The 27,151-nt window shown below is 46.7% G+C and overlaps 1 protein-coding gene across 1 annotated transcript in view; it reads right to left on the bottom strand.

The window, feature by feature from the left end:
* The window catches only part of HTT (huntingtin), a 131,105-nt gene extending 105,111 nt beyond the window's left edge, over positions 1 to 25,994 (bottom strand). The window contains exons 1-3 of the mRNA XM_077750593.1: positions 25,897 to 25,994; positions 14,082 to 14,165; positions 4,541 to 4,661 (exon numbers count right to left, since the gene is read on the bottom strand). Coding sequence (XP_077606719.1) covers positions 4,541 to 4,661; positions 14,082 to 14,165; positions 25,897 to 25,994 — 303 coding nt within the window. The remainder of the gene's footprint in view (positions 1 to 4,540; positions 4,662 to 14,081; positions 14,166 to 25,896) is intronic.
* Between the last annotated feature and the right edge of the window lie 1,157 nt (positions 25,995 to 27,151).

The raw sequence follows: 27,151 nt of genomic DNA, 5'->3' as shown, positions 1-27,151 counted from the left end.
CTAAGAGCCCGCTCATTAAGAAAGAAGCACATATACTTGGAAGACACTGAATAAACTAGACACAGGTCATTTGCTTGAATTTAAAAAAAAAAAAGCAAAAGAATTTAACTTGATTTAAAATCAAATACTACATAATATCGAGGTTAAATGGTAGATGGTCCCAATTCATGCTAATTCTTGCATCAAATCTTTACATTCTTCAACGAGAGAAGAAAACACCTGAGAGGTTTCTTTCTTCATTAAAGTGTGACCCGCTGGGTGACCCACATTAGCAACGGCCTGAATGAGGTCTGCGGTGCCAGCAAGGCTGGGAACCCCTCGCTCCAGCAAAGGAGCACACCTCTCGGCACACAGCCCCGTCCTTTCCAGAAGGTCCTCCCTGAACACACGGGTACTCCTGGCCCCGTGGCTCAGAACCTGCAGCTGGCGAGGAGCCTCGCGCTCCTCACAACGCCTTTCAAGCCCCCACCCCTGCTCACTCACGGGCCAAACCGAAACTAACGCCACGAGGTCAACTCCAGCCCAGTAAGAACGGCTGAGGGCCACCGTCAGCTTGTGCGCATGAAGTCCAGGTTCGAGAGGGCTTCTTGGGAAGGAGGGGAGGGGGAGGAAAGACTCCCGGCCCCCGCTCTCGCCCGTGGGAACCCTCTCCTCTGCAGTGGTACTGCCAACAGCCTGTCCACCAAGAAGGCAGCAGAGACGTAGCCAAGCCTCAAACAAAGCTTCTCTGACATGCTGCACAGCATACGATGCTTCAGCCCGCGCTGGCCTGAGTAACCCTCAGAGGTGATTCACCTACTGGGTCGGTGATAAAGGTCAAAGCAGAGTCCCAAATGGGGAGGTTCCAAAGTATAACAATATCTCAGAAATTTCTCTTTCTTTTTTTTTAATGTTTATTATTTGTTTTTTGAGAGCGAGCGAGCGAGTGAGAGCAGGGGACGGGCAGAGACAGAAGGAGACACAGAATCTGAAGCAGGCTCCAGGCTCTGAACTCAAGAACCACAAGATCATGACCTGAGCTGAAGTTACTTAACCGACTGAGCCACCCAGGCACCCCAATATCTCAGCAATGTTTAAATCCTAATTCTTTCACTTCAGTTTCTACTAAAAATCCCTAAATGCACACACCAAAATTCACATATACTAAGATGCTACTTTCAAATAAAACCAGAAGGCATATCTCCCAAGTTTTATTTCATGTGATGTTTTATAAGCTAATCCCAAATTTCGTTTGTAACAAGAGAATAGTAACCCTCAAACCTCTAATAACAGAATCAGGGTTCCCAGACCCTGGGGATGGCAATCTGACCCCTCTCTGCTCCTGAACCTTCTGAACAGAAGCAGACACACCATTCAGCTGCCAAACCAAACCCACGACAAATCAACTCCCTGAGGAGTTGCCCGCCTCTGACCCCTGGCTCCCGGGGGCACCACCCTGGCCCAGACCTCACTCTCCCAGGCCTGGACTAGTCAACCTCCCGCATGGATTCTCTGTGCACGGGTCCCTCTCTTCTCTAAGGCAGGCTCCATGTCATCACCGGGTTACTCTTTCAGAATAAAGCACTCTGCCGACCACGCTGAAAATCCGGGAGCTCTTCATCCTCTACCAAATAATGTACAAACCCCCGGAACTGACCCTCAACGCCCCCTGCTGTCTGATGGCACACACTGGAGCCACCCTCTGTGAGGCTGCAGAGGCTTCCCGGACACCCTGGTGGTAGGTGTGCAGCGGCCGAGAAGCCCCCAGTCTCCTCACTCACCACCACCTCCACCTTCTCTGCCTCCCCAGACAGAAGTCACCTTGAGCTCCTGGGTGCCATGAGGAGTTGCCAACATCTCTCAGAACTTAGAGTCTGTGCCACATGCTGAGTTTTTTCTGTAAAAACATGGTCTCCACTGAGACTGTAGGTTACGTGGGGCAGGAGCAGGCGGTCCAGCCACGTCGGGCATCTTCTACACAAATGAAAAGCACCATGCCTCCCACTGCTTAGGCCGGGCGGAGTCCGCTCCTCACGAGAAGCACAGAGCAATACTCGACAGAAGACCAAAGCCCAGGGCCCGGCTCCCCGGTGACCATGCCTGTGTTCCCGCCCCTCCCGACACCGAGCCGAGGGCCGCCCGCCGTCTCCCAAGCTGGTCCTTCCTCTGCCACAATGACAGCCAGTCTAGCTGGACATTGGTATGTTCCAGCTGCTGAAGCTGCAGACCAGAGCGCCTGGGGAGGCACAGGTCTGAGTGCAGCCAACTTCAAGCAGAAAGAAGCTGAGAGGCTGACCTCATCTCAACATCCAGGGACATAACAAGAAAAATTAGGACCTCTGCCCTGGGAGGCCTGACACAGAGGAAATGGGACAAAAGTAGGGAGATGGCCAGAAGGCAGCCTCAGCCTCAGGTCACGAGCCAGGGTCATGGCCAACAGCCACCACACATGCACCAAGCTCTTCTGTCCAGTGGCTCTTAGAAACAGGTCACTCAAGAGGTCAGGCTTAAAAACGGAACAAAGCTTGATGTCCAACATCAGAGCAGTTTGGGGCCATCGTCCCCTCTGCCCTCCTTAATCTCCCTTTTGCCATGAACCAGGGCATGGTGCCCTCTTTAGGGGGTTCTGATTCTAAGCATCAGGTTTAAGAACTGAAATAGCAGAAAAAGCTCAGCCTGACCCTGCCCGTAGGAATACAAAAAGCAAGCCAGGATATTTAGGCCTGGAGAGAAATGAACGCAACTGAAAGAGGCCATCTGCAGCTATACCGGGGGACCCCACGCACACGGGAGTATCGCCGACAGGTCGCCTGGCACAGGGAGCAAGGGTAACCGGCCACCGGGCATATGTCCCAGTGGGTGGGGTATGAGCAAAAGCAGGGAGTGCAGGTGAAAGGAGAAGTCCGGGTGGCTACGCAGAGATGGAGGGGAGCTCCCCAAGGCTGCTCCCGACGGAGTGAACTGGGGCGCTGTGGCTACCAAGCCCAGAAAGCATGCTAGCCAAGAAATAATGTGCTACCAGAAGGGAAGGATTCCTGAGGACCACGGAGTCCATGTGACAGAAGAGAGAGCAGCTGGTGTTCCCACGTGCCGCTCAGTCTCTCGGGGTAAGAGTGGAAGAATCCCATTATTGTAAGACTACCTCTTACCATCTGGAGGACCAGTGGGAGCCAGGACGGTGCTGAGCATGTCACCTACACCACCACCTTTGACCCTCACGCACACCACAAAACCTTGTCTGAGTCCCTTTGCAGGTAAGGGAACCGAGGCTCACAGAATTAAATACATTTCTCATAGCTGTTGAGCTAGTAGGGGACAGAGGAAGGATTCAAAACCATTCTCCTTCGCTCCAAAATCCACATATGCTCTATCAGCCTGGTAAAGTGCCTCAGTCTCCTTAAACGTAGCAGGAGGGGGGTGATCCTCTCCCTGAGGAAGGCAGGCTGGATCCACGAAGGAGGAAGGAAGGAAGACTGCTTGGCCAATGTAAAATGTGACGACTCTGCAGAGAAAGCCCTGGGAAAGACTCCAAAGAACAGCTTGATTTATCAAGACCCTAACGAGAAGGGAAATATTCAACTAGTCTATGTCAGCTTGGAGCCCTTGGTTCAGCTGGCCAAGTGAGCATTACTAGGAAAAGGGCCTTCAAGGAAAATGAAGAGGCGTAGGCCCTTCTCAAAGGCTTATCTAAATTGCACGAGTGGAACTCAAAGCAGTGAGGGAAAAATAAGAAAACCAGAAAGGTCCAAAAAACAAGGACTCCTGCAGAGAAAGAAACAAGGTGCATTTTCTCCTTAACCATCATCAAGAAACAGCTTTTGGAGGAAGCGTCCAGAACCATGGCAGAGACCCGTCCTCAGTGCCGGTCAGCCTACGGTGGGAGCACCAAGTCTGGACACACAATCCATAAGGCCTGTTCACAAATTCAAAGGTGGCCTAGAAGTGACCGGGACAAGTTGGGGACCCTAGGAGAAGGGCAGAATGAAAAACAAGGACAGTTTTCCAGTACATTAGGAATTGTCGAAGAAGGCCTTTATCTTCAAAGACAGCAGAAAACGGAAAAAGGAAACAGTAGCTTGAAGCTCTGGTGATGCTGGGCACTCCTTCCGGAGTCCCGCCGCACCAGCCCAGCGCTTCCGCGACAGAAATCACATCTTTACGTGCACACAGCACTGCTCGACCCAGGTCTCCACAGGGCAGGGAAAGCAGGCAAAGGGAGGGAAGCCAGAGGTGCCGCAGACGGACTGCACTCACGCGTCCCCTGTGCTCCCAGGACCTTGTGGCTGCTCGAGGCTCGGCCTGAACCAAAGCTGGTGCCTGTAGTGACATTTTCCCCAAGAACACGGAGCGGCCGCCAGCAGAGCCCATCTGTGACTTATGCACACACGCAGCCTTCTGATTCAGCAGGGGCGGCAACGCGAGAGCGCCCCCAGACCACACCGCGAATGGACGAGGGCGGACATCCAGAGCGACTCCGCCACTCCAAACACAAGAAGGCCAAGTTTCGGTCTGTCCCCTCGGCCCCATTCCAGCTGGGAGAGCGCGGCTCGCAGGGGCTTACTTTTATGACTCTGTTGAGGCACTCGTCGGCCACCATCCTGACATCCGACTCCGCATCATCACTGCACAGGAGAAAGAGTTCCATAGCAATGCCCAGAAGTTTCTGAAATTCTGGAGAATTTCTAAGTAAAAAAAAAAAGAGAGAGAGAAAAAGAGACTGTCACGGCCAAGGGGAGCCTAGAAGACACGACAGTGAAATGCAGCGAGGCTGTCTGGTGTCCTCTACGGGACGCTGGGACAGAAAAATGACATTACATAAAAATTAAGGTTAATAAGTACATTAATACTGAGTCGTTAACTGTGAAAAACATACCACAGTAATGTAAGCTGCTGGTAACTGGGTTAGCTGCATGTGAGGTATAGGGGAACTCTCTATACATCTTTACAATATTTTGTAAACCTAAAACTATTTGAAAATTTAAAAGTTTATTTTAAAAAAGAGATTGTATTTGTAAGACAAATTTCATTTTTTTAAGTTTTAGTTAAATAAATCTCAAAAAGATACTATTTTTATATGTATTTTAAACTCAATAAAAAAGAGGGGAAGAAGATGTTGCCTCCTCCCAGACAGCCGCCTGCTCTGTGCCAACAGGTTACTTTCACTCCCGCTTCCAGTTTTCCTGGAACCCGGAAAGCCAGTCTGCCAGGGTGAGTCTCTTACTCCTTTCTACCCTCGTTTTCAGCGTGCTCGAAGTGTGACCACGTTTCACTGTAAGACTGCAGCCGATCACGGGCGGGCCGTGCTGTCTGCGGCTCCATCCCAGTCTGGCAAAGCCCGGAGTCCGTGTAATGCTCACCAATGACTTTAAAATGTCTGACTGAGGGGCGCCTGGGTGGCTTAGTCGGTTAAGCGTCCGACTTTCGCTTAGGTCATGATCTCGCGGTTGTGGGTTCGAGCCCCGCGTCGGGCTCTGTGCTGACTGCCAGCTCAGAGCCTGGAGCCTCTTTCGGTCTGTGACTCCCTCTCTCTCTGACCCTCCCCTGCTCACGCTGTCTCTCTCTCTCCTAGAAATAAATAAAACATAAAAAAAAAAAAAAAAATTTAAAATGTTTGACTGAGAGAGTCCGTCTGGGTTGTCACGACCCGCGTAGCTAAGCACGGCCGAGGCAGGGACACGCTGGCGGGCCATGTAAGCGGACTTGACTTCCCAGCATTGTGAAGAACTATGAGCCAAAACACAGCCCCTGACTAGTGCTACTTCTGAAACCTCAAAACCCGACTGCGGTTTCACGATCCCCCCTAGAGTACTTGGAGACGGAGGTCCCCTGCCCCTTTCTCACGTCGTAGTTCCAAGTAACGGCCAGAAGGACCACGAGCCTAGGAGGAACCATGGGACCATCTTAGCAACGGCCAACAAATACACGCAAGAAACAACACATGGCACCAGCAGGACTTGAGACCTCATCCGTGGGGACACAGCTGCAGAAAAGGCTCAGCAGGAAAGGCCTCCGAATTCAGACACAGCTGCCCCAAGCAGATGAGTACAGAAACACAGTGTGAGCCACGTGTGTGAGTCTACACTTTCTGGGGCATACATCAAACATAAAAAGAAACAGATAAAATATAAAAAATATGTAATATGTAATATTATATATAATATAAAATATAAAAAATCTGTAATATATTTCACTTAATCCAATATATCCAAAATATAACTATTTCAACATGAAATCAATATGGAAAAATTACTGATCTACATAACAGTCTTTTTTTACAGCACATCTCAATTCAGACACAAAACATTCATCAGAAATACTTTACCTGGGTTTAGACTTCATAAAACCCACAGATGAAAAAGCAGGTTCACTTTCAAGTAATAAATAAGTTCCGAAGATCTAATGCACAACATAGTGATTATAGGTCAATCAGTCAAAAATACTGTATTATAAAATAAACTTCAAGCTGTTATGAGACCAGATCTTAGCTGTTGTCAACACGGAAAAGAAACAATAATTACGTGACTTGATAAAGGGGTTAGCTGACACTGCGCTGCTGACCATGCCACTACCCCCTACCGTGCGGGACACTCCAACCTACACAGCGTTGTAGGTCAATTATGCCTCAATTGAAAGAAATAAGTAAGTTCACATACCATTTTCACCCACGCCTAAAAGTTCTCCAATAACTAAATCGAATATTGATTTTTAGATTTTAATAAAATAGCTATAGGACTAATGAGGTTATAGATTCTTTCTTGAGAGAGCTTTAGAAATTGTCTTTCAAGAAACCTGTCTATTTCACCTAAACTGTCGCATTTACTGGCATAAAGCTGTTCCTAATACTCCCTTATAATCCTCTTAATATCTACAGAATCCACACTAAAATCATCTCCCTCATTCCAGACATGGGTAATTTGTGACTGCACTCTTTCTTATCTGGTTGGTCAGCCTGATTAATCTTACTGACATTCTCAAAGAACTCACTTCGGGATTTTTTGAGTTTCTACAAACTTCTCTGTTTTCGATTTTACTAACGTCTGCTCTTTACATCCATGCTTCTGCTACACTTGGGCTTCACTTACTCTCATTTTTCAAGTTTCCTGACATGAAAGCTGAGGTCATCGATTTGAGAGCTCTCTTTTTTCTAAAACAGGCATTGAGTGCTATAAATTTCTCTTGGATATGTCATAGCAGCATAGCCCAACTTTTGAAATCTTTTGTTTTTATTTTCGATCAATTCAAAATACTTCCAAATTTCCCCTTTGACATTCTCTTTGACCCATGGGTGGAAATGTTACCTGTTTTCCAGACGATCCTTCTGGAACAGATTCCAACTTAATCCTATTGAGTTCAAAGAGCATACTTGTATGAATCCTTTTAGAGACTTTTTTCTTTAATATTTATTCATTTTTGAGAGAGTGTAAGCAGGGGAAGGACAGAGAGAGGGGGCAGAGGATACGAAGCAGGCTCTGCACTGACAAGCAGTGAGCCCAATGTGAAACTCGAACTCGCAAACCACAAGATCATGACACGAGCCGAAGCTGGACACTCAAATAACTGAGCCACCGGGCTTACTTATGGCCCAGCATATGGCCTGTACTGGCAAACGTCCTGTGAGCACTTGACAGGAGTGTGTCTTCTGTCGTTGCGGGTGGGGTGTCCATAAATGCCAACTGGGCCCATGAGGGTGGGTAGTACTGTTCAAGTCTTCTAGATCCAGATTTTATGTCTACACGCTCAAAGAGTTTTTGAGAGAAGCTACTAGAATCTGACTATAATTGTGGATTTGTCTATTTCTCCTTGCAGTACAATCAGGTTTTGCTTCATGTATTTTGAACATAAACGGTGAGGACTGTTATGCTCCCTTGATGAAACTGATGCCTTCATCATTATAAAACGACCACTCTATTTCTGGTAAAGCTTTTGCTTAGAAATCCACTGATATTAACATAAGCAACCCAGCTTTCATCTGATCAGAGTGTTAGCATGGTGAGTGAACCCTTCCATTTGTTTACTTTTAAGCTATTTGCACCTTATATTTAAAATGGGTTTATCGTACGCAGGCTATACAGGGTCTTGGTTTTTCACTGGATCTGAAAACCCCGTCTCTTATGTTTAATGTCATTACTGACATAACTAGTTTCAAACGTACCATCACACTAGTTCTTTCCTACTCACTCCAGATGCTCTTTATTTGCCTTTTTCTCTATTTCTCCTTTCTTTGGGGTCGAGTATTTTTACGATTACAGTTTATCTCCTTTTTTGGTTTATTAGGTATAACTCTTTGTTATGCGTTTAACTGTTGCCCTGTCTTTAGTACACATCTCTAACTTCTCCCAGCTGCCTTAATGACATGACTCCACTTCATATATAGCCTAGAAACTACTGCCATAGCAAACTACAAGGGACTGGGCGGCTTAACACCATAGACGTTTTCTTATCCTCGTCACAGTTCTGGAGGCCAGAAGTCCAAAATCAGTATCACACAGCTGAAATCAAGGTATTGGCAGTGGCCGTGTTCTCTCCAGACTCCAAAGAAGGGCTCCTCGCCTCTTCCGGGTTTGGTGGTGGCCAGCACTGCTTGGCCTTTGGCCGCCTCCCTCTGATCTTCAAGGCCAGCATCTTCAAGCCCATCTCTGTTCCAGCTTCACATCACCTTGTGTGAATGTGCGTATGTATGTGTGCGTCAGTGTGCTTGAGCTCCCTCTGCCTCCTGTTCACAAGGATACATGTGGCTGCATTTGGGGTCCCCCGGACAACTCTGGATAATCTCTCCATCTCACACCTTTAACTTTATCAAATATCTGAAGACCCTTTTCCTTAGAGGTACATTTATACAGGATTCCAGGGATTAAGACCTGCTAAATTGGGGGGGGGGGGGGGGCCAGGGGGAGGGGGCACTGTTGGATGTAAGTGTGTCTCCATCATCTTCTAGGAGGGCCTCAGCCTTCNGTAGAGTGGGGGGGGGGGGGAGGGGCAGGGAGCAGAGGCATTATCCTGCCCACCAACTCTTTCCCAGCTCATGCTGGTGTTGCCACACATTTTACTTCTATACATCATAAAGCCCGAAAGTACATGGTTACCATCTTTGCATGATATCATCTTTTCAGATCCAATGAAAAATGATCAGTTAACTTTTAAGAAGATGAAGAATGAGGGAGGAATCTTCTATTCAAGCACCATAGTTACCGTCTGCCTGCTTTCTAATTCTCTGTGGATCCAGATCTTTCTCTGATCTTATTTGCCTGCTCTCCTACCTGAAACACCGTCTTCAATACTTTTAAAGTGGTTCCCTGCTGAACATAAATTATTTCAGCTTTTCCATGTCTGAAAAGGATTTACTTCACCTTTACTCTGAGACAGATTTATTTACTGGCCATGCAGTTCCGGGGTTTCTCCTTCCTCCACAAATGATGTCCCACTGACTTCTGACGTGCATTTCCTAGCAGCAAATCTGCTGTCACTCTTACCTTCATGCAATTCAGCTCTTTTTAATGTCTTGTCTCTACTCAACACATTCCATCTTTTCTCAGGTTTCTTGAATACATAAAACAATTGAAGTACCTTTTTTCAAGATTTTGTACAAATTTTACCATCTGTGCAATTTCTGAGTCAGTTTCAAGGGACCGCTATGAATTTTATTTTCCTGTTTCTTTGCACTCCTGAAATGTTTTAAGCTTTTCTGCAGGACCAGAATAACATGCCAGGCCAGGGCTAAGACCCCTGTGGCCGGGGCCACCCTTCTGCACACTCCGGCCACGGCCCACGAAGGACGCCTGCCTGCCGGGGCGGCATGAACAGGAGCTCTTCCCGCATGAGGGTGGGTTTCGGCAAGTGCCCTTTCCAGGGCTTTCAGGCTGCCCCATCCCGGCGCTAAGCTGTTTCCTCATGAGCACGTGCACTTCAACAGGCAGCTGAAGACTCAGAGAGGTCTCCTCCCACGGGCTCCAGAGAGCATTCTGGGCAGTTCTCTCTTCTCCGCCATTCTCCCCAGCTGGCCATAACAAGCAACTCTGTCTCAACTCAGCAAAGCACAGGCCCTGCCTGGGCCTCCCTCCCAGCGTTGCTCCTTCCAGAAAGGAATCGGGAAACCATTCGACTCCCACACTCCCTTCCCATTTGTCAGGGGCTGCCTCTCTCTGCCTGGTGTCCTGAAAACCACAGTCACATAGGTTTGTCCATGATCAACTGTCTGAGACAGGAAGTAAATCCTGCCGTTCGCATCTACCTTACCCCGTGCAAATATCTTCCTTGGTAATTTACACTTAGTTTGCTAGCCTAGTGTTAATAAATGTTCTGGCCACAATTCACGTATCTAACAAATCATCTTTTACCAAGTTAACAAACATTCCCTACTATAAATGTATCTTTGTTTTTCAATTCCCCTACTAATCATCAAGTCATTACGATGATCTTGAATGTTCTAGCATGATGAACAGCACTGCACCACCACCGCCACGCACTTCCCCGAGGATAAAGCTCTCAGGTGAAACTGCCAACCAGAGGAGTCTAAAGCTTGACACGCTGCCAACCTGCCTTTTGGGAAGGTTCTAGCACCTCTGCCCAAAATCCTGAGTGCTTCTTAATGTTTGTTAACTTGACAGATGGAAGCTGTTCTTTTGGTTTTTGTGTCTTTCCACCGATGACTGGCAAATGTGCGTATCTTTCCACAGGAAGCACAGTGTCAGCTACCAGGTTCACTGGTCCAGCTGTATTTCTCATTTCTGAACGACTCACTCCTGTTCTTCACCTATTTTCCTATTAGGCTAATAGTCTTTTTCTTAATTATTAATAATTGCTCAACAATTAATGAAATATACAACAATTATTGTTACTTTAAACCTTTGCCATATATGCTGTCAACATTCTCCCCAGGCTGAATTTACTTTCAAGTTTAAGATGGATTCTGACATCTTGAACTATATACCAGTGAAAACAATTTTTTCCTTAGCCTTCTCCTACCTAAGATTAAATACTTTTTGTAATAATAATATCTTTTTTTAAAAAACGTGATTTTTTTTAGGTTTTGGATTTAAAAATTTTTTGATTTGGATTTTAAAATCTAAACCTTTTTTTGTTTTTGCTTTTTAATGTTTATTTATTTTTGAGAGAGAGAGAGTGCAAACAGGGGAGGGGCCGGGAGGGGGGAGACAGAGAACCTGAAACAGGCTAGGTTCTGAGCTGTCAGCACAGAGCCTGACACAGGGCTCAAACTCAGGGATGGCAAGATCATGACCTGAGCCAAGGTTGGACACTTAACCGATTGAGCCACCCAGGCGCCCCTAAAATTTTTTTTTTAATCTGCACTGCCAGCGCAGAGCCTGGTGCAGGACTCAAACTCACAAAGCTGTGAGATCATGACAGGAACCAAAACCAAGAGTTGGACGCTTAACCGACTCAGCCACCCAGGCACCCCAATAATTTCATTTTCTTACCTTTAAGTAATCAACCTGACATTTATGTTTGTTTGCAATATGAGATACAGATATAATTTTCCTCTAGTCATTTGGTTCAATAATCCATCATTTCCCTACTGATACAAAATGTTATCTTTACCATAAATTCACACACAGATGCACACATATACTCTCCTAACTTCGTATTCTCTACCTTCGTTAATGTCTAACTGCTCTCTCAATGTTGTGCACATTACCTTTCACCACACTGTTGGTGGTTTCAGCTTTTCTTTGCAACATTCATGTATTTATTCTTATAGGTGAACAAGTTAAAAAAACACCCCTACTAGGACTCTGGTCAAGACTATCTTAAATTTACAGATTAACTTAAAGAGAATTCAACTTTACGATAAAAAAATCTTCCATTTAGGAAGGGAAGTAGTCACCTACACCTTTCAAAAAAGTCAACAGCAGTCTTTACACATTTTCTGCATATTTCTTCTCAATTCCTTGAAATTTTATGTGCTGGTGCTACTATGAACTGGATCTGGAACCATGATATTTTCTGAGTCACGCTAAAATACAGCAAACCAATGGGTTTCTGTATACTTATCACCCACCCACTTTACTGAAGTACACATGCTTAGGGAAGGGCTCCTGGGTATTCCCAAGATGCTGGGACTTGGAGGTCAGACCGCCAAATTGAGAGCTGAAGTAGCCTAACAATTACATATCCCTGAAGTTTTACAGGACTTCCCACATTAAAAACTCCAGAAGCTACATTGAAATAACCACACTGGAGACAAGTACATCACAGAAGCTCAGAAATATACCAAAGATTTGGTTACACTACAGGAGAGATCACGGGAAGTACCAGCTATCAAGATTTCATAAAACATTTAATATATATTTTTTACATATAAAATTTTATATATAAAATGTCTACTTAAGTTCTATGCTCGCCACAAGTATGGAAAGTATCTTAAAAACAAATGTGTTCTTTGATCTGATGAAACTAAAGATGACCTCTCTGGATCCATAAATTCTTCTATCAACATGTTCTTCTGTAGAACAAGAAGCTGACTATCAGCACGACTCCACAAAAGCAGAAGACATGCACTAATATGAAAACCATCAGCGGCTACTATTTTGATTTAAGATGGCAAATTGAACCACAAATCACTCCTAAGGTATCCCAACCCACTTCACTAACACGCGAATCTAAGCCACCATTCCATCAGTTCCATGGAGAATGATCAAAAGAAACAGAATAAACATAAAAGAAGTTTTCAAACTGGAAGAGAGCTTGTCTCCAGGATCCACAGGCTTTCACAGGGAGACGCTCCTTGAAGCCTAGATGCTGCAGGTCGGGTGAGCAAGACTGCGCTGCAGCAGCTGGGCCGCAAGTATCCATCAGGGACCTGAGGTCACGTCACATGAAAGTGCTGACGCTTTACAGCTGCGGACAAGACCCATCACGACCACACAGCGCTCTCGCGCCTATGTAGCTAACGAGCACATGTACACAGTGTCACCTGACCCCTAGTGTCAGTGTCACAAGAACCCTAAAAATCAGGACTTCCAGCTCATAAATGCAGCAAGAGACTCAAAGAAGCTAAATTTATCCAAAATCACCCGGCTTATAAGGAGTAGACATGGAGTTCTAACGTTTACTTCCCCACATTTATCATAATGTTGTTTTCTGCAATAGCATCCAAAGTGGGAATTTTTATTTTCAGCACATACTCTCCTTTGTTATTTCATCTGCTTCCCACATTGCTGCAAATTACAGAGAAAGAGAATTCATCCACCACATTTGCCCAAACGATTGGATGAGTTCAGCTAAAATGAAATATTGTATGTGAAATCACTTTGAAAATATACAACACAAATCCAAGTGCCATTACAAATAAGTGACTCACTAAATTTCTGTCAGTACTAAAATCAAGAGTATGTTTCCACCAGATTATAGAGAACTCTTTCCTGCTTCCAAGGAGGAGAATGACAAGAATTATTTGCCCCACAGGAAAGAAAAGCAAGGAGAGAAGTATTTCACACCGTCCAGTTGGGTAAGAGAATTCAGAAATCTCAGGCATCTCTGCCTCCTACTCAGCCATTAGAAGCGGGCCTGAAATATTTACCATCCACAGCCACTGGGAACAGCATTTAGAAAGACAGCCAGCCAAAAGCAGAGAGAATGAGGAGACGTGGCACAGACACAAAAGAAGGTGCCACTAGTCGGCCCCAGAAGAAAGATGGGGCAAGGGAAACCGACCGAAGTCAACCGCCCGCGACCCCGCCGGCCCCAAAGCACAGCCGGGCGGCAGCCACCCAGCAGTGGCAGAGCGCCCATGGAAAGCAAACAAAAGATGCGTCACTGGACGGTGTCCTGTTGTTCTAGTCGCTGCAATAAAGTGAACATATCAAACAAAAGGTGATTTTTAAGTGATTACAGTTACCAAGAGTGCTAATTAAATACAAACATGCCGTTCAATTACCATAATGGTTACAACTGTTGTATGTAAGGTTACAAATGGAATACACTACTCATCATAGCGCCCGGATAGCCTTGCTATGTGGCCAGAAATGTAGGAAGAGAGGCCTTTAAATGTTTTAAGACAACTGAGGAGACAAAGAATATTCTAGCCCATTAAGAATGAAACTCTATAGTTTTACTTTTTACTAGAAAGTTCGAAGTGCAATTACCTGAGTGACTGTGCCACTATGTTCTCACATATCGTCAGACAATGATTCACGCGGTCTTTCTTGGTGGCTGAGAGTTCTTTCTTTCTAAAAAGAAAAAAAGGGAAAAGAAGTAAACATGCGTTAAAGTATCCATTCCACTTATTTCTACACATCATTCATTCAATCCATAAGCACTTCTGGACTACTAGGAATAAACCATATACCCATGCTGGGGGGCATGGGGAGGCAGCACAGGGAGGCACAGTCAGGAGCTGTTACTGATGCACCTGTTCTTCCCATTTTAGAGGAACTGCAGTATAGACAGTGACTCGCCCAAGGTCACACTGATGGCGGGACATGTGATTAAATGAAATCCAATATCAAACTACTCTTCGTACCAAGCCGCCTCTGCTGCTTAAATCACACTGTTCACTGCCTGCAGACCTCATGCTCTCTATTATGTATAAAATAAGGTATAGACAGTGACTAACCGCTTCTACCTCCCTAAACAGCTAGAAATAAAGCCTCTGGCCTCAGAGCCCTCTCGGAAGCTTCCCGTGAAGACTTCCGGGGCCAACACAAGACGACAAATGTCCGCCGGTCAAGACCAAAGTGAAGTCGCTTGCTTCCCACCCAAACCTAGAACTTCAGATGCCTTCAAGGTATGACCTGCAAAATAGAGTACAGAGTGATGACCCAAAGTGAAGCCAAAAATTAAACCAGGCTTGAGAACTACATTCAGAGAGGAATTTGAGTGTGGTTACCAGTACTAACTAACTAAAAATACACCTAAACCAGAAGACTACTAATTTTTGAGGGAATTATATTACCAAGGGGAGGATGGGGGGGGGAGCTAATGGAAGGACACCTGTGACTATTTAACCCCAATGCAACCTTCAGCCTCCAAAAAGTGCACCTGAAGGGACAGGCTATTACAAATTGTCCAAATCCAATGAAGGCAAAGCCTCCAAAAGGCACTTGAGATGTGGCTGGAGAAGAACAGGGACAAGGAAAAGCCTCGGAAGCAGGAGGCCAGTAGCCAAAAGGAAGAAGAGATAAGGGTTCCATTCCAAACAGGAGAAGCATCAGAGCCAGCAAGAGAAGCCTAGTTCAAGGCTAGTAAGTAGGGGGCTTCCCAATGACTGGCCAACCAGAGTCCGTCCTTACAGGGACGGGTGAACGCGTGATTCCCACTGGTCTCTCTCCTAAGTGAGATGTTTACGGACAAGTTAACCCTGGAGACTGCTTGCTCGGCATCCGCCCAAACACCAACCTTTCTCCCTGGACACACGCCCCCAGTGAGAAGTTGCACTGCTGAGCCCCCCTGCAGCGAGGGAGGGGCACACACACCTCGTTCTCACAGGAGAAATGGCACTGGAAGTGGTGTAGAGCCTGTGCCTCACTGGCTGACCCTGGGTGTGTCCCCTCCTACTCCCCTCCAATTGGAACAAACATGCCTAACACCCACTTTTTGATTATACGGAGAAGGACAAGAAGATTGCAGAACAGCAGCATGGAAGGCGCCTGGGTCCCTTCCACAAGTGACCACAAGGAACAGAGGGTTCCCACCTCCTACCTGCTTCAAAGCGCTAAGATGGAAACGACCCACTATCCTTCACCTGGAGGACGGGCGAACAAACCACCACAACCAGATGACACAATACTGCTTGGTGGCGGAAAGGAGCACACCACTAATACACACGAGGGTGAATCTCAATGTGCCAGATTCAAGACCACACAGTGGGGAATTCCATTTACAGGATGTTCTGGAAGAGACAAAACTACAGAGCAGAAAGTGACCAGTGATTTATAGGGGCTGGCAGAGAGAGGGCAGCAAAGGGCAGGGGGGAGCATGAAGAGTGATGACGCTGTTCTAAACCTCGAGCCCGGGAGCAGGCACGGGGCGTTTCGCACAGAGCTCTACACTAAACAGGGCAAGTTCGGCTATCTGTAAATCACGCCTCCATTAAAGAAGAAAGCAAAGAGTGCTATGAGAATTAAGACGTTCTCTTCCTTAAACCACCTGGTTCAAGTCTCCATAACAACAGCTTACAGGTTACCCAATTTAAGACCACCATCAAGAAAATTAAAGAATATTGACCATTTTAAGGAAGCATTTAGGAAGCAAACAAACTCACCTACCCATTACCTTTTGATTTCCAGCCTGCCCAAGGCCTTAAATGAACTGAATTCACACACCAAGTTACCCAAAAAGAGTTAAAAAAAAAAAAAAGTCAACAGCTTCCCAGGAATTACACATATGCCTGATGGAGAACTGGCGAGGCCTGTGGAACATTTATTTTTTCAGAAGTGACAAATACAAATATTAGTCTTACAAAGAACGCTGTCTCCCTCCTCATATAAGGGATAAACCGGAAGAATCCGTGAGCAGTACGCAACACAGCTGCCAAGTCCCCCTGCCAGAACTCGCGCACGCGTCTACGAAATGAGCAAAGTCAGAGACGGAATATGGACCTCGGCCAGCAAAATGGAAACGCATCCTTCTGAGGTCGATTTCGGCCTAGCTGCTCTCGTAGGGCTCCCGTGGGGCAAGCCTGTCTTACTCACCCTGGGCTCCGTCCCCAGGCCCGGCCGGCCAGCACCTCCACCGCACTCCTTGATCACAACCCCTCCTGCAACTACCTCCCCAGGACCCCAGACTAAGAGCAGGGACCATATTGTAAGGAGCTGACAAAGGAATGGCGGAACCAACATTTTCTGTGGAAGAGTAAGTAAAATACATGTTAACACAGACTCAAAAGTACTGGAGTCAGTCTTAACAGATTCAGAAGATTCATAATTCCAAAGTTAGATTCAGAAGATAAATGGTAATTACTTTAAACCCAAGTTTCTAGAACCAAAAAATGAAAGAGAAATAGAAACAGCAAAGTTTTAAAAAAAATTTTAATAAATTAAAAAAAAAAAAAGGCTATGTACTTGAACTCAAACCCTGTGTGGACTAGAAGCTGGGGCCTGTGGAGTCCCTCAGGCTATAATCAAGATAATCACAGGCCTTTTAACAGCACCTCCAATGATTCTTACTATACAAAAGAGGACAGTACACTTTCTATCCCCGTCAGCTTAAGAAGAAAGCACATATTTTAAGTTTCTCTTCTTACCCATCCACAACCACTTCCTCGCAATGATGAAATTGTAAACTTTTCCACACTCAATAATCACAAAATTCTGCAGGTAGACAAAGTCTTCAATGGTTGCTAAACTTGGTATTAAAATTCGAACAATCAGGAAGTACTTATCTTATGTGAGAAACGCTTAAAAAGCCATCAGATTGCTACCAAATACTTTAACTTTGCTCCATTTTTCTTAAATCCATTGTTATTGCTAACATGGTTAAACGTGTGAAACTAACACATTATCATTACAGAACAACACAATTTTACTACATCAGAGTCACACTCTGACGGATACCTGCTTAAAAATGCAGGCAAGTGCAACCAAAATCCTGTAAAAAGTACTTCCTCTTTCATCACACTGAAGAATACCCACGTTTCAAAGTGTGAGGATCAGACTTTACCCTCAGACACCAACAAAGAGACATTAACCAAAAGGAAGAAAACAATCCTTCCAGCATGGCCTACTGAAAACTGTCTGGGCACCAGCAATGAGGAAGTAGAACTAGCCACTAAGCACTTGGTGCCAACTTCCAAACCGGGGTTCACCAGGCCCGTTAGAGCACGGCCTCGGGCTCCTTTCAAACCTTTCCTCCGCCAAGCTCCCCAACCTTCAGGGAACTCTGGCCACTCAAAGCAACGCAGCTGTTTTGGGCATGCATCTTCAAACTCCATTCTTGTACAGTCTGTGGCCCCTGCTTGAAACAGCCACCTCCTTCCTACCTTATTTTGTCCAATAAGCTAACTTGGAAATTGAAGAAAATTACAGCTGCTTCATCCCCCCTGTGAAATTTAATTCGCTTGATGAACTGGCAGGTCAGACTGACTTGTTCTACAGGAAAAGTAAGGATGGAAATTAAGGTGGAAAAGGAGCCCCCTTGCTCTGGACAGGAACTGGGTGAACGGGGTAGGCAGCCCTGACTCTTCCAACTTCGGTAAACGTGATCATCTTCACCTGACCTTCGTTAACGCCAGCAAACTTGGGCCAGCCCTTCCTATCAGGTACCGAAGAGTTCTGCACATAAACACATTCACAAGGAGGCGCACGGAAAAGGCAAGGGCGCTACGGCACCACAACCACATTAAAACAATTATCAAAGAATTAATTCTAAAAACGGGAATTCAAGCCCTCATCTAAATTCTTATTTTTAGTATCATGTTATTCTAAGACTATGCTTGAAAAATGTGATTTCGCGGGGTGCCTGGGTGGCTCAGTTGGGTAAGCATCTGACTTCTGCTCAGGTCTTGATCTCGTGGTCCATGGGTTCAAGTCCTGCGTCGGGCTCTGTGCTGACAGCTCGGAGCCTGGAACCTGCTTCAGGTTCTGTGTCTCCCTTGCTCTTTGCCCCTCCCCTGCTCGTGCTCTGTCTCTCCTCTGTCTCTTAAAAATGAATAAACGTTAAAAAAAATTTTTTTTTTTTTTAAAGAAAAATGTGATTCCAGGTTGAGGGCTGGCGAGGGAAAGGCCCGGACTACCCAGAGAACTGAAAAACACAGCTCACCTTGCCCTCAGCCTACCCTTCGTACTCATTTTCCAAGAAGTGCCCACACACCCCACCCGGCAACTGGGAGTGAGGCCTCCTGACTCCCCAGTGGGTGCCGCTTCACTCTATTGTGAGTGCTCCTAAAACATTAAGGCTCTTTCAGAGAGATTTCAAGAAGGAATGGGACACCAAAAGTAATTTTGGAATTATGTGTCATACATAATTTAAAAATAAACGCGTGGTTTGATTAGGGGAACCAAGGACTACAATCTCCCCAATCCACAATAAAGCCTTTCTTAGTGGTCATCTAACTAAATACAGCAACAATCACTAACTGAAAAAGGTACATTTCAAAAAACCCATCTGTTAAGCTAAATGAACAAAGCCTTTTACTCATTTGTGTGTGTGTGTGTGTGTTGTTCTCTACAATTTTATCAGAGGTGTAAGTTTATGGGTCCACCGCAGTCCAGACACAGAACATTTCCCTCACTACAAGGGTCCCTCCTAGAGCCACACCCACCACACGCTCCCTAACCCTGGTGACCACTCATCTAGTCTCTATGCCTAAAACTGTGTCCTTTAAAAAATGTTATATAAAAAGCATTATAGAGAATGTAGCCTTTTAGGACTGGCTCTTCTCACCAGCATGGTATCCTGCGGAGTCACCTAAGCTGTGACAGGGATCTTGGGGTTCATTCCGCTTTACTGCTGAGTAGGTTAACCACTCACCTGTTGAAGGACATCTAAGCTGATTCTAGAGTTTGCTATTATGAGTAAAGCTACTGCAAACAGTACGTACAAGTTCTCGTGTGAACGTAATTTTCCATTTCTCTGGGATTAATGCCCAGGAGAACTGCCGGGTCAAACAGTAGTTGTACGCTCAGTTCTACAAGAGCCTGCCAGGCCATTCCCAGAGCCGCCGTGCCACTTTCCACGCCCACCAGCAATGGTTACGTGGCCGAGACACCGTTTTGTCCGTGCCAGCACTGGGTGCTGTCAAAGTGACCTTTTAGAAACATGAATAGATCGCATGTTTTACCACACAAGTGTGCATCTGGTCAGAGTAAACTTTGAAGTCCTCACCCCATCGGTGCGCAAAGCCCCATGTGCCTGCCCCTCCTCGCCTCTCCCCTCCCACCCCTCTGACTTCCTCTCCTACTTCTGCCCTTCATTTTGCTTCAGTCACCGGCCTCCCTGCTCCTCCTGAAATATAGAAGACACGCCTACTCTTCTCTTCCCTCCACCTGGGTCTCTCTTCCAGACCAAATGCTTGCTCCCTCCATTGTGCCCCAGCATCACCTTCTCAGTGCACTTTGTGCCCTAAATGAAACGGCACACCGCTGCTCCCCCTTACTCTTTGTATATTTGTTTGTGCCTATAGTAGTCGTCACTATCGGTCTTGCTCACTGCTGTAACCCCAGCGCCCAGGACTGGGCCTGGCACAAACAAATCTGGCACTTGGTTAAAAGGGCTCCTTCCGGGTCACCTAGTCCAAGCCCCACTTTAGTCTTCATTTCCAGTAACTGGGAGCTCTCCATGCCCCCTGCAGCTCACATGTCGAGGTGACAACCCACTCTGCAGCCACACAAATGCTCAATGGCCCTGGGACAGAGAAGTGATATTCCTCAGAGACATCTGGACAAAGCAGCCCAAATCTTCCCTCCCAAATGCCGGCGGCACTGTTCGCGACGGAGCCTGACCATCTGCGGCAGGGCTTCTCAAGCCTGACCCTGCACACACTGCTCACAGAAGTTGTCAAAATGCAACTGGGAACACCTGGGGGCTCAGCCGGTTAAGCATCTGACTCTGGCTCAGGTCAGGATCTTGCGGTTCGTGGGTTTGAGCCCTAACAGCTCAGAGCCTGGAGCCCGCTTCAGATTCTGTGTCTCCCTCTCTCTGCCCTTCCCTGGCTTTCGTGCACGCGCTCTCTCTCACTTGCTCGCTCTCTCTCTCTCTCTCTCTCTCTCTCAAAAATATGGGGCACCTGGGTGGCTCAGTCAGTTAAGCATCAGACTTCAGCTCAGGCCATGCTCTCGCGGTTCCTGGGTTCGAGCCCCTCATCGGGCTCTGTGCTGACAGCTCAGAGCCTGGAGCCAGCTTCAGATTCTCTATCTCCCTCTCTCTCTGATCCTCCCCTACTTACTCTCTCTCTCTCTCTCTCTCTCTCTCAGAAATAAAACACTAAAAAATAAATAAACATTTAAAAATTTTTAATAAAACATTAAAAATAAGTTTTAATGCAGACTCTGATTCAGTACATCTCAGGTGCAGGAAAGATTCTGTACTCCTTATGAGCCCCAAGTGATAACAAACTGCCCTGAGACCACGCTCTGAGCAGCGAGGGTCTACGGCAGATCATGCTTCGGACACCTATTGTAGCACCTGAGCAGATTCAATCCAACAACAGCATTAAACAGTGTCTTACACTGTGTTTCATTTTTCCTTCTCGTCTGAATAAGACCCAATGTCTTGATGGTGGGCCCATCCCAAGGCAGTTTACCAAGTGGCTGGCTCACTGCCAGGAACTAGAGGTGACAGGGGCTGGGGACTCTCTTAGGTGGAGAGAATCTGTCAGCAATCCATGGGAAAGCCAGGGTGGTATGAAGCCTTTGCCTCTATAGCTCCAAAAGTGTTTTCTTGTTTTTTAAGAAATTCTTATCAATGTATGAACGATCACTGAATTATACACTTTAAAACGGTTAATTTTGGGGTGCCTGAGTGGTTCAACTCTTGATTTCGGCTCAGGGCACGCTATCACAGTCTGTGAGTTCAAGCCCTGCACTGGGCTCTGCCCTGACAGTAAGGAGCCTGCTTGGGGTTTCTTTCTCTCTCTTCTTCTGCCCCTCCCTGACTTGCGCACTGACCTTCCCTCCCTTCCTCCCCCACTCCTCATAAAATAAAATGGCTAATTTTATGTTATGTGAATTCACTAATAAGAAATTCTACAATATTATACAGCAATCAGTAACAATTTTATGTACTCTGGAATAATATCTATGGAAAATACAGGGTGATCTCAATCATGGCAACAAATAAGCATACATTTAAATGCTTGAATATGCATTAAAAAATCAGAGAAAACAACAAAAGACATTTAATAATTGTTATTTTTAGAAGGTGGAAACAACAGACTGGGAAGAGGGTTTTGTTTTTCATCTTCTGTGTTGTCTGAAGATGTTTTACAATGTGTATGTATAACTTTTATAATCTTTTAAACTAGTTAACAGAAAGTAACCAGAGAAGAAAAGCTTCGCAAAAGTGGTCCCAACCTATTTAATCTAGGGGTCGGCAAACTACAGCCTGCCTGCTTTGGGCCAGTCTCTGAGCTAAGAAATGTCGTCACATTTTTAAGTGGTTGATTTAAAGAAATCAAACAATATTTCATGACCTGTGGCAATTATATGAAATTCAAATTTCAATGTCACTAATAAAATTTTATTGGGATCCAGCACACTCATTCATTTACGTATTGCCCCTGGCTGCTTTTATTTTACAACATGGCAGAGTTGAGTAGTTGCAATAGCGACACGGTGCCCACAAAGCCGAAAAATGGGCCACTATCTGACCATTTACATAAAAACTTTGCCAGTGTTCACAGATCGGAAGACTCAATATTGTTAAGATGCCAACACTCCCCGAGTTGATCTACAGATTCAGTGCAATCCCTGTCAGAATCCTACTTGGACTCTTTGTAGAAACTGACAATCTGATCTTACAATTCATACAGAAAGGCATAGGGCCCAGAATAGCCAAAACTATCTTAAAAAAGAACAAAGTTGGAGGACTCAATTTCATGATTTGAAATTGTGATAAAAAATATAGCAATCAAGCCTGTATAGTATTGGTAGAGGATATACACACTTAGATGAAACTGAAGGTCCAGAAACAAATCCATGCATCTAGGGGCTATTAGTTTTTAACAAGAGTGTCAATACAATTCAATGGGGAAAGAAGAATCTTGTCAATAAATGCTGCCGGGACAACTGGATGTGCACACGCAAAAGAATGAAGGTGGACCCTTACCTCACACCATACATACTCAAAATGGGTCAGACCTAAATGTAAGAGGAAAACTTAAGATTCTTAGAAGAAAACATGGGAGCACTACATCTCCGTGACCCTGAATTAGGCAACAGTTTCAAAGATATGACACCTAAAGCACAGCGACTGAAGACAAAACAGAAAACTGGACTTCATCAAAATTAAACACTTATGTGCTTTCAAAGGACACTACCAAGAAAATGAAGAGACAATCCACAGAATGTTTTTAAAATCATATCTGATAAAGGTCTAGTGTCCAGGATACATAAAGAATGGTTTCAATTCCACAATAAAAAAACAAACAAGTCAGCTTTAAAAAACTGGAAAGAATGACGGCAAGGCCTTACAAACTAAGTACGAGAAAGAGAGGGGCACACAGCCGTCCCGGTCAGTAGAGCATGCGCCTCTTGATCTCGAGGTCGTGAGTTTGAGCCCCATGTCGGGTGCAGAGATGAAAGGAAAGGAAAGGAACAGGCCAGGTCCCTAATCTCAGTGTTTGGCCTCCTCAAACAGACTTACTTCTGTCTTACCATAAAATCTTACCTGTTTTGGCTACTGCAGGAAGGCTTTCTGTTATTTGCAGCTGAATGTGCCCTGAGAACATCAACTACAGCTCCATCAGCTCACACTTAGCAGAGAGGAACAAGTCCTGTTGGCTCCAACTTCAAAATTCAGTCACTTGTCACCTTGCCACTGACAACATGCCGACAGAATCCACCACCGTCTCTCATCCGATCACTGTAGCAGCTTCCTGACGGGTGTCCAGCTTCTGCCCATGCTCTCCTGCACTGTTCTCAACCAGTATTCGTTGTAAAATGGAACTAAGATCCTGCCGCTCCTCTAACCAAACCCCGCAATGACTTCCCGTCTCACGTAGAATAAATGCCAAGCTCTTTAAAGCGCCCCCGAGGAAGGGCCAACCGACCTGGTGTGCTGCTCCCTCTCCCTCTCTGGCCTCACCCTCTCAGAGCCTTCTCGCTAATTAAGCCAAGCAAACTAACCTCTTAGTATTCTCCAAACAGGGGGGCCTTTGGCCCTGTTCTCCCGCCAGGAACGCCCTTCCTCCACACGCCTGCATGGCTGGATCCTCCACTCTCTTCACATGTTTACTCAAAAGCCACCACTTCAATGGACCTTCCCTGGAAATCCTATCTAAAATGTCAACACCACATCAACCGCACACATCTCCTAGCTCCTCTCCCTGCCGTGCTGCGCCTCCCTCATTTATCAGTCTCACATACTTTATCCTTTCTTACCTGTCCTGTTTACTGTCTATGTCCCTCACTAAAAGGAAAGTTTCTGAGGGCAGAGCTTTTTACCTGTTGATGGCTGCAGCCTTGAAACTATTACAATAGAGATATCCATTAGTTGCTCAGTAAATATTTATTGATGAATGAATAATTAAAGCTGGGGGGGAGGGGAGCTACGTGGAAATCTGAAAGCGAGTAAGAAAGAACCAAAGGCAAATGTCAATTGCCTCACAATTACAGTTAGGACAGTCCCAACCTCTGGCACTCCCCCCGCACGCCAGCCTTGCTGAGATGGCAGCTGGTCCCACCCAGGACCCTTGCATCCTACGTGCTGAGCAGAGCAGGCACTCGGATGGTCCAGCTGAAGCCCACACACGGGACACTACAGCTTCACACAACAGAGGAGCAGAGCCATAAAAATAGAACACATCCTTTCTAAATTGTTTCTGGACAATTCGGGGAATGGGTTTTTCAGCTGAAGCACCTGAACAGAAATGCCAAGATCCAATTTTGAATTTGTTACTCGAAATTAATGAATACCTGCTTTCTCAACAGCAAAGTGCCTAAAAATATGATATTTATGCATTTGATTTAAAATAACTACAAGTAGGCCAATGTAGTTGATTTCAGAGCATGCTAAGAACCTTTAAAAGTTACTATTCTGAAATACTTTTGTTTTAAATAACTTAAAATCTATCTTCACATTTGCATGGATTATATCTGTAAGGATACACAAGAAGTAGAACAGTGCTTGCCTCTGGGAACAGAGTTAGGTACTCAGGAGAAAGGAGTGGGAGAGAGACATCTTAATTATTACCTTTTGTAATTTTAGAATTTGCATCACATGAATGTACTGCTTATGTGAAAATAATAGATTACACTTTTAAAATAAGTCCATCACGCATTACCTTAATGTAAAGTAATGAAACAATATCTATCTACTTTTGTCAAGCCAGCTTTAGGAAAAAAACCTCTTTCTATCCATATTCTGAGGTTAAGCAAGTTCAGATTCTGTCAAATCAGCGTAAGAAACATGCAGTATTTTTAGACCAAGTGTTTGCTCAGCCTACAGACAGTGACAGCAGTAAGGTCTCCCTTCCCACCCGGAGCCCGGCTTTATGCTTCCTGTTAGCAAGAGCCACGCAATGTATGAACTTCCATGCCACCTACCTCCGGGACTAATTACGATTCTGTAATGAATTACAATTATAAATTAGTTGTTGTAGAAATAAGTCAACCTGTTTAAAAATTTTTTTCTCTAAATACCCAAACAGAGGTTTTTCACCTCTTAGAAGAAAAATTTCTTAATTTTTTAAATGTCTGTTTATTTTTGAGAGAGAGAGAGCATGCAGGGGAGGGGCAAAGAGACAGAGACAGAGGCAGCGAGAGAGAATCCCAAGCAGGCTCTGTGCTGTCAGTGCAGAGCCCAATGCAGGGCTCCATCCCACAAACCAGGAGATCATGACCTGAGCCAAAATCAAGAGTCGGAAGCCTAACCAACTACGCCCCACAGGCGCCTCTGTTTCTAAGTTTTAGCCTAACAGACAAGCCAACATGACTCCCCATAATCCCCACTTTCTAATTAAACGCTCGGGAGGCAGCAAGGATCACGTCAGCAACCTAACAAATAAGAAAACCTTGCTAAAAATGGATCAGTCGTAACAGAGGGAGTTTCTTAAAGCCTCTGCCTCTCAAAAACCGTCCCCATTAAATGCCGCCTCGCACACAACCAGACGGGCAACAAAACGCCCTGGGGGAGAGAAGGGCCTGAACGCAGCACAGCGGGCCCACCCTGGGCCCTCAGCCCACGAGGACTGCGGGGGGAGGTGCTTGGGCGCTGTCGGAAGGTCTGGTCTCTTTTCCCGTTTCAGAAATTCTCCCGGGCACAAGCAAGAGAGACCCCGAGCTCGCACACGGTACCAGGGGTCACCGGTGAAGGAAACGGGAGCCGGCACCGGGAGCGCGGCGCACGCGGAGCGCGGCGGGCCGCACGCTCCTGCTGTAACGCGCAGCGCTCACCGCAGCCATCGACCTGGCCCCAGGCAAGGGGCTGCTTTCACTTCCAACTCAAAACAGGCAACAAACCTCAGTCACCTCTTTCTAATGTTCAAGCCAATTCTACTATTTCTCACTTCTTAATAACACCCCTCCGAGCAGCCCACCACGGAGTCGGCAGCCCAAGTCCGGTGTCTGCAGACAAACTTGAGCTTAGCCTAGCGGCTCTCGTCCCGACGCCTCCAATCCCGTCGCTGCCGACCCCCGAGGTGACAGAAAGGCCTGGAGAGCGGCAGCCTCAGCTCACAGGCCGATTCAGGCGCCCCCCGGAAAAGAACGTCCCGCGCCCTCCCAACCCTCGCCAGCCTAAAGGCATGATGTCATCACTGTCCCCCCAGCACCCCAGCTCCAATGCCTGGCTCGCCGCGAAGTGCCCTGCGCCCCGGCGCTCCTCCCTCTCGGAGAGGAGGAGAGGGAAGGGAAGTGGCGGCCCCGGCTCCTCCGAGTTCTGCTCATAGCACAGCCCGTTTCTCGCAAACCTAAGGCAGCAAGTTCCCTCTCTAACTTCGCACGCCGGGGAAGGCAGAGGACTGGGGCCGTGCCCGCGTCGGCGCCTTCGGGGCAGGCCGGGGAGGCCGTGCCCGCCTGCGGAGCGGCGCAGACCCACGCGGGGGAGCCGGGGTCTCGCACCAGGAAGGGCGAGGATGCGCCCCGAGCTCGGGGGCCGCGGGGCCGGGGTCTGCAGCGACGCCGCCGCTCCCGGCCGTCGCTGGGCCGGGGCTGCAGCGGGCCAGGTACTCACGGTCGGTGNCGCTGAGTCTGTAGCGCTAGGGGGAGCGGGGGCCTAGGGAAGGCAGGGGGGTAAAAATCTGCCCGGCGAGTGCCTGCTGCCCGCAGAGGCTCAGGCTGGTGCGGCAAGGAGCAGCTCAGACCCCGGAGACGCCACCCACAGCGATGACTGCCCGACCCGAGCGGGAGAGAACTCCGCTCCGCAGGTGTCTGTAGGGCGCCTCCTGCCTCGGGCGGGGCAGGCCGGGAGAAGGGTGCTGGAGCGGAGGTCGGCGAGCCAGCAGACAACCACAGGGGACAGTGGGGCATCGAAGGGCAGCCGTCGCACCTGCCTGGCAGGGGGCGGGTTGGCGCCAGACAGAGCTGCCTGGGAGGGGGAGGGGGACGCACGCCGTGGGAAC

This window comes from Crocuta crocuta, unplaced genomic scaffold (genome assembly GCF_008692635.1).
Source record: "Crocuta crocuta isolate KB4526 unplaced genomic scaffold, BGI_CrCroc_1.0 scaffold179, whole genome shotgun sequence".
Taxonomy (NCBI): domain Eukaryota; kingdom Metazoa; phylum Chordata; class Mammalia; order Carnivora; family Hyaenidae; genus Crocuta; species Crocuta crocuta.
Note: the sequence above shows the minus strand (reverse complement) of the source record. Positions and strands in the feature narration are given on the sequence as shown.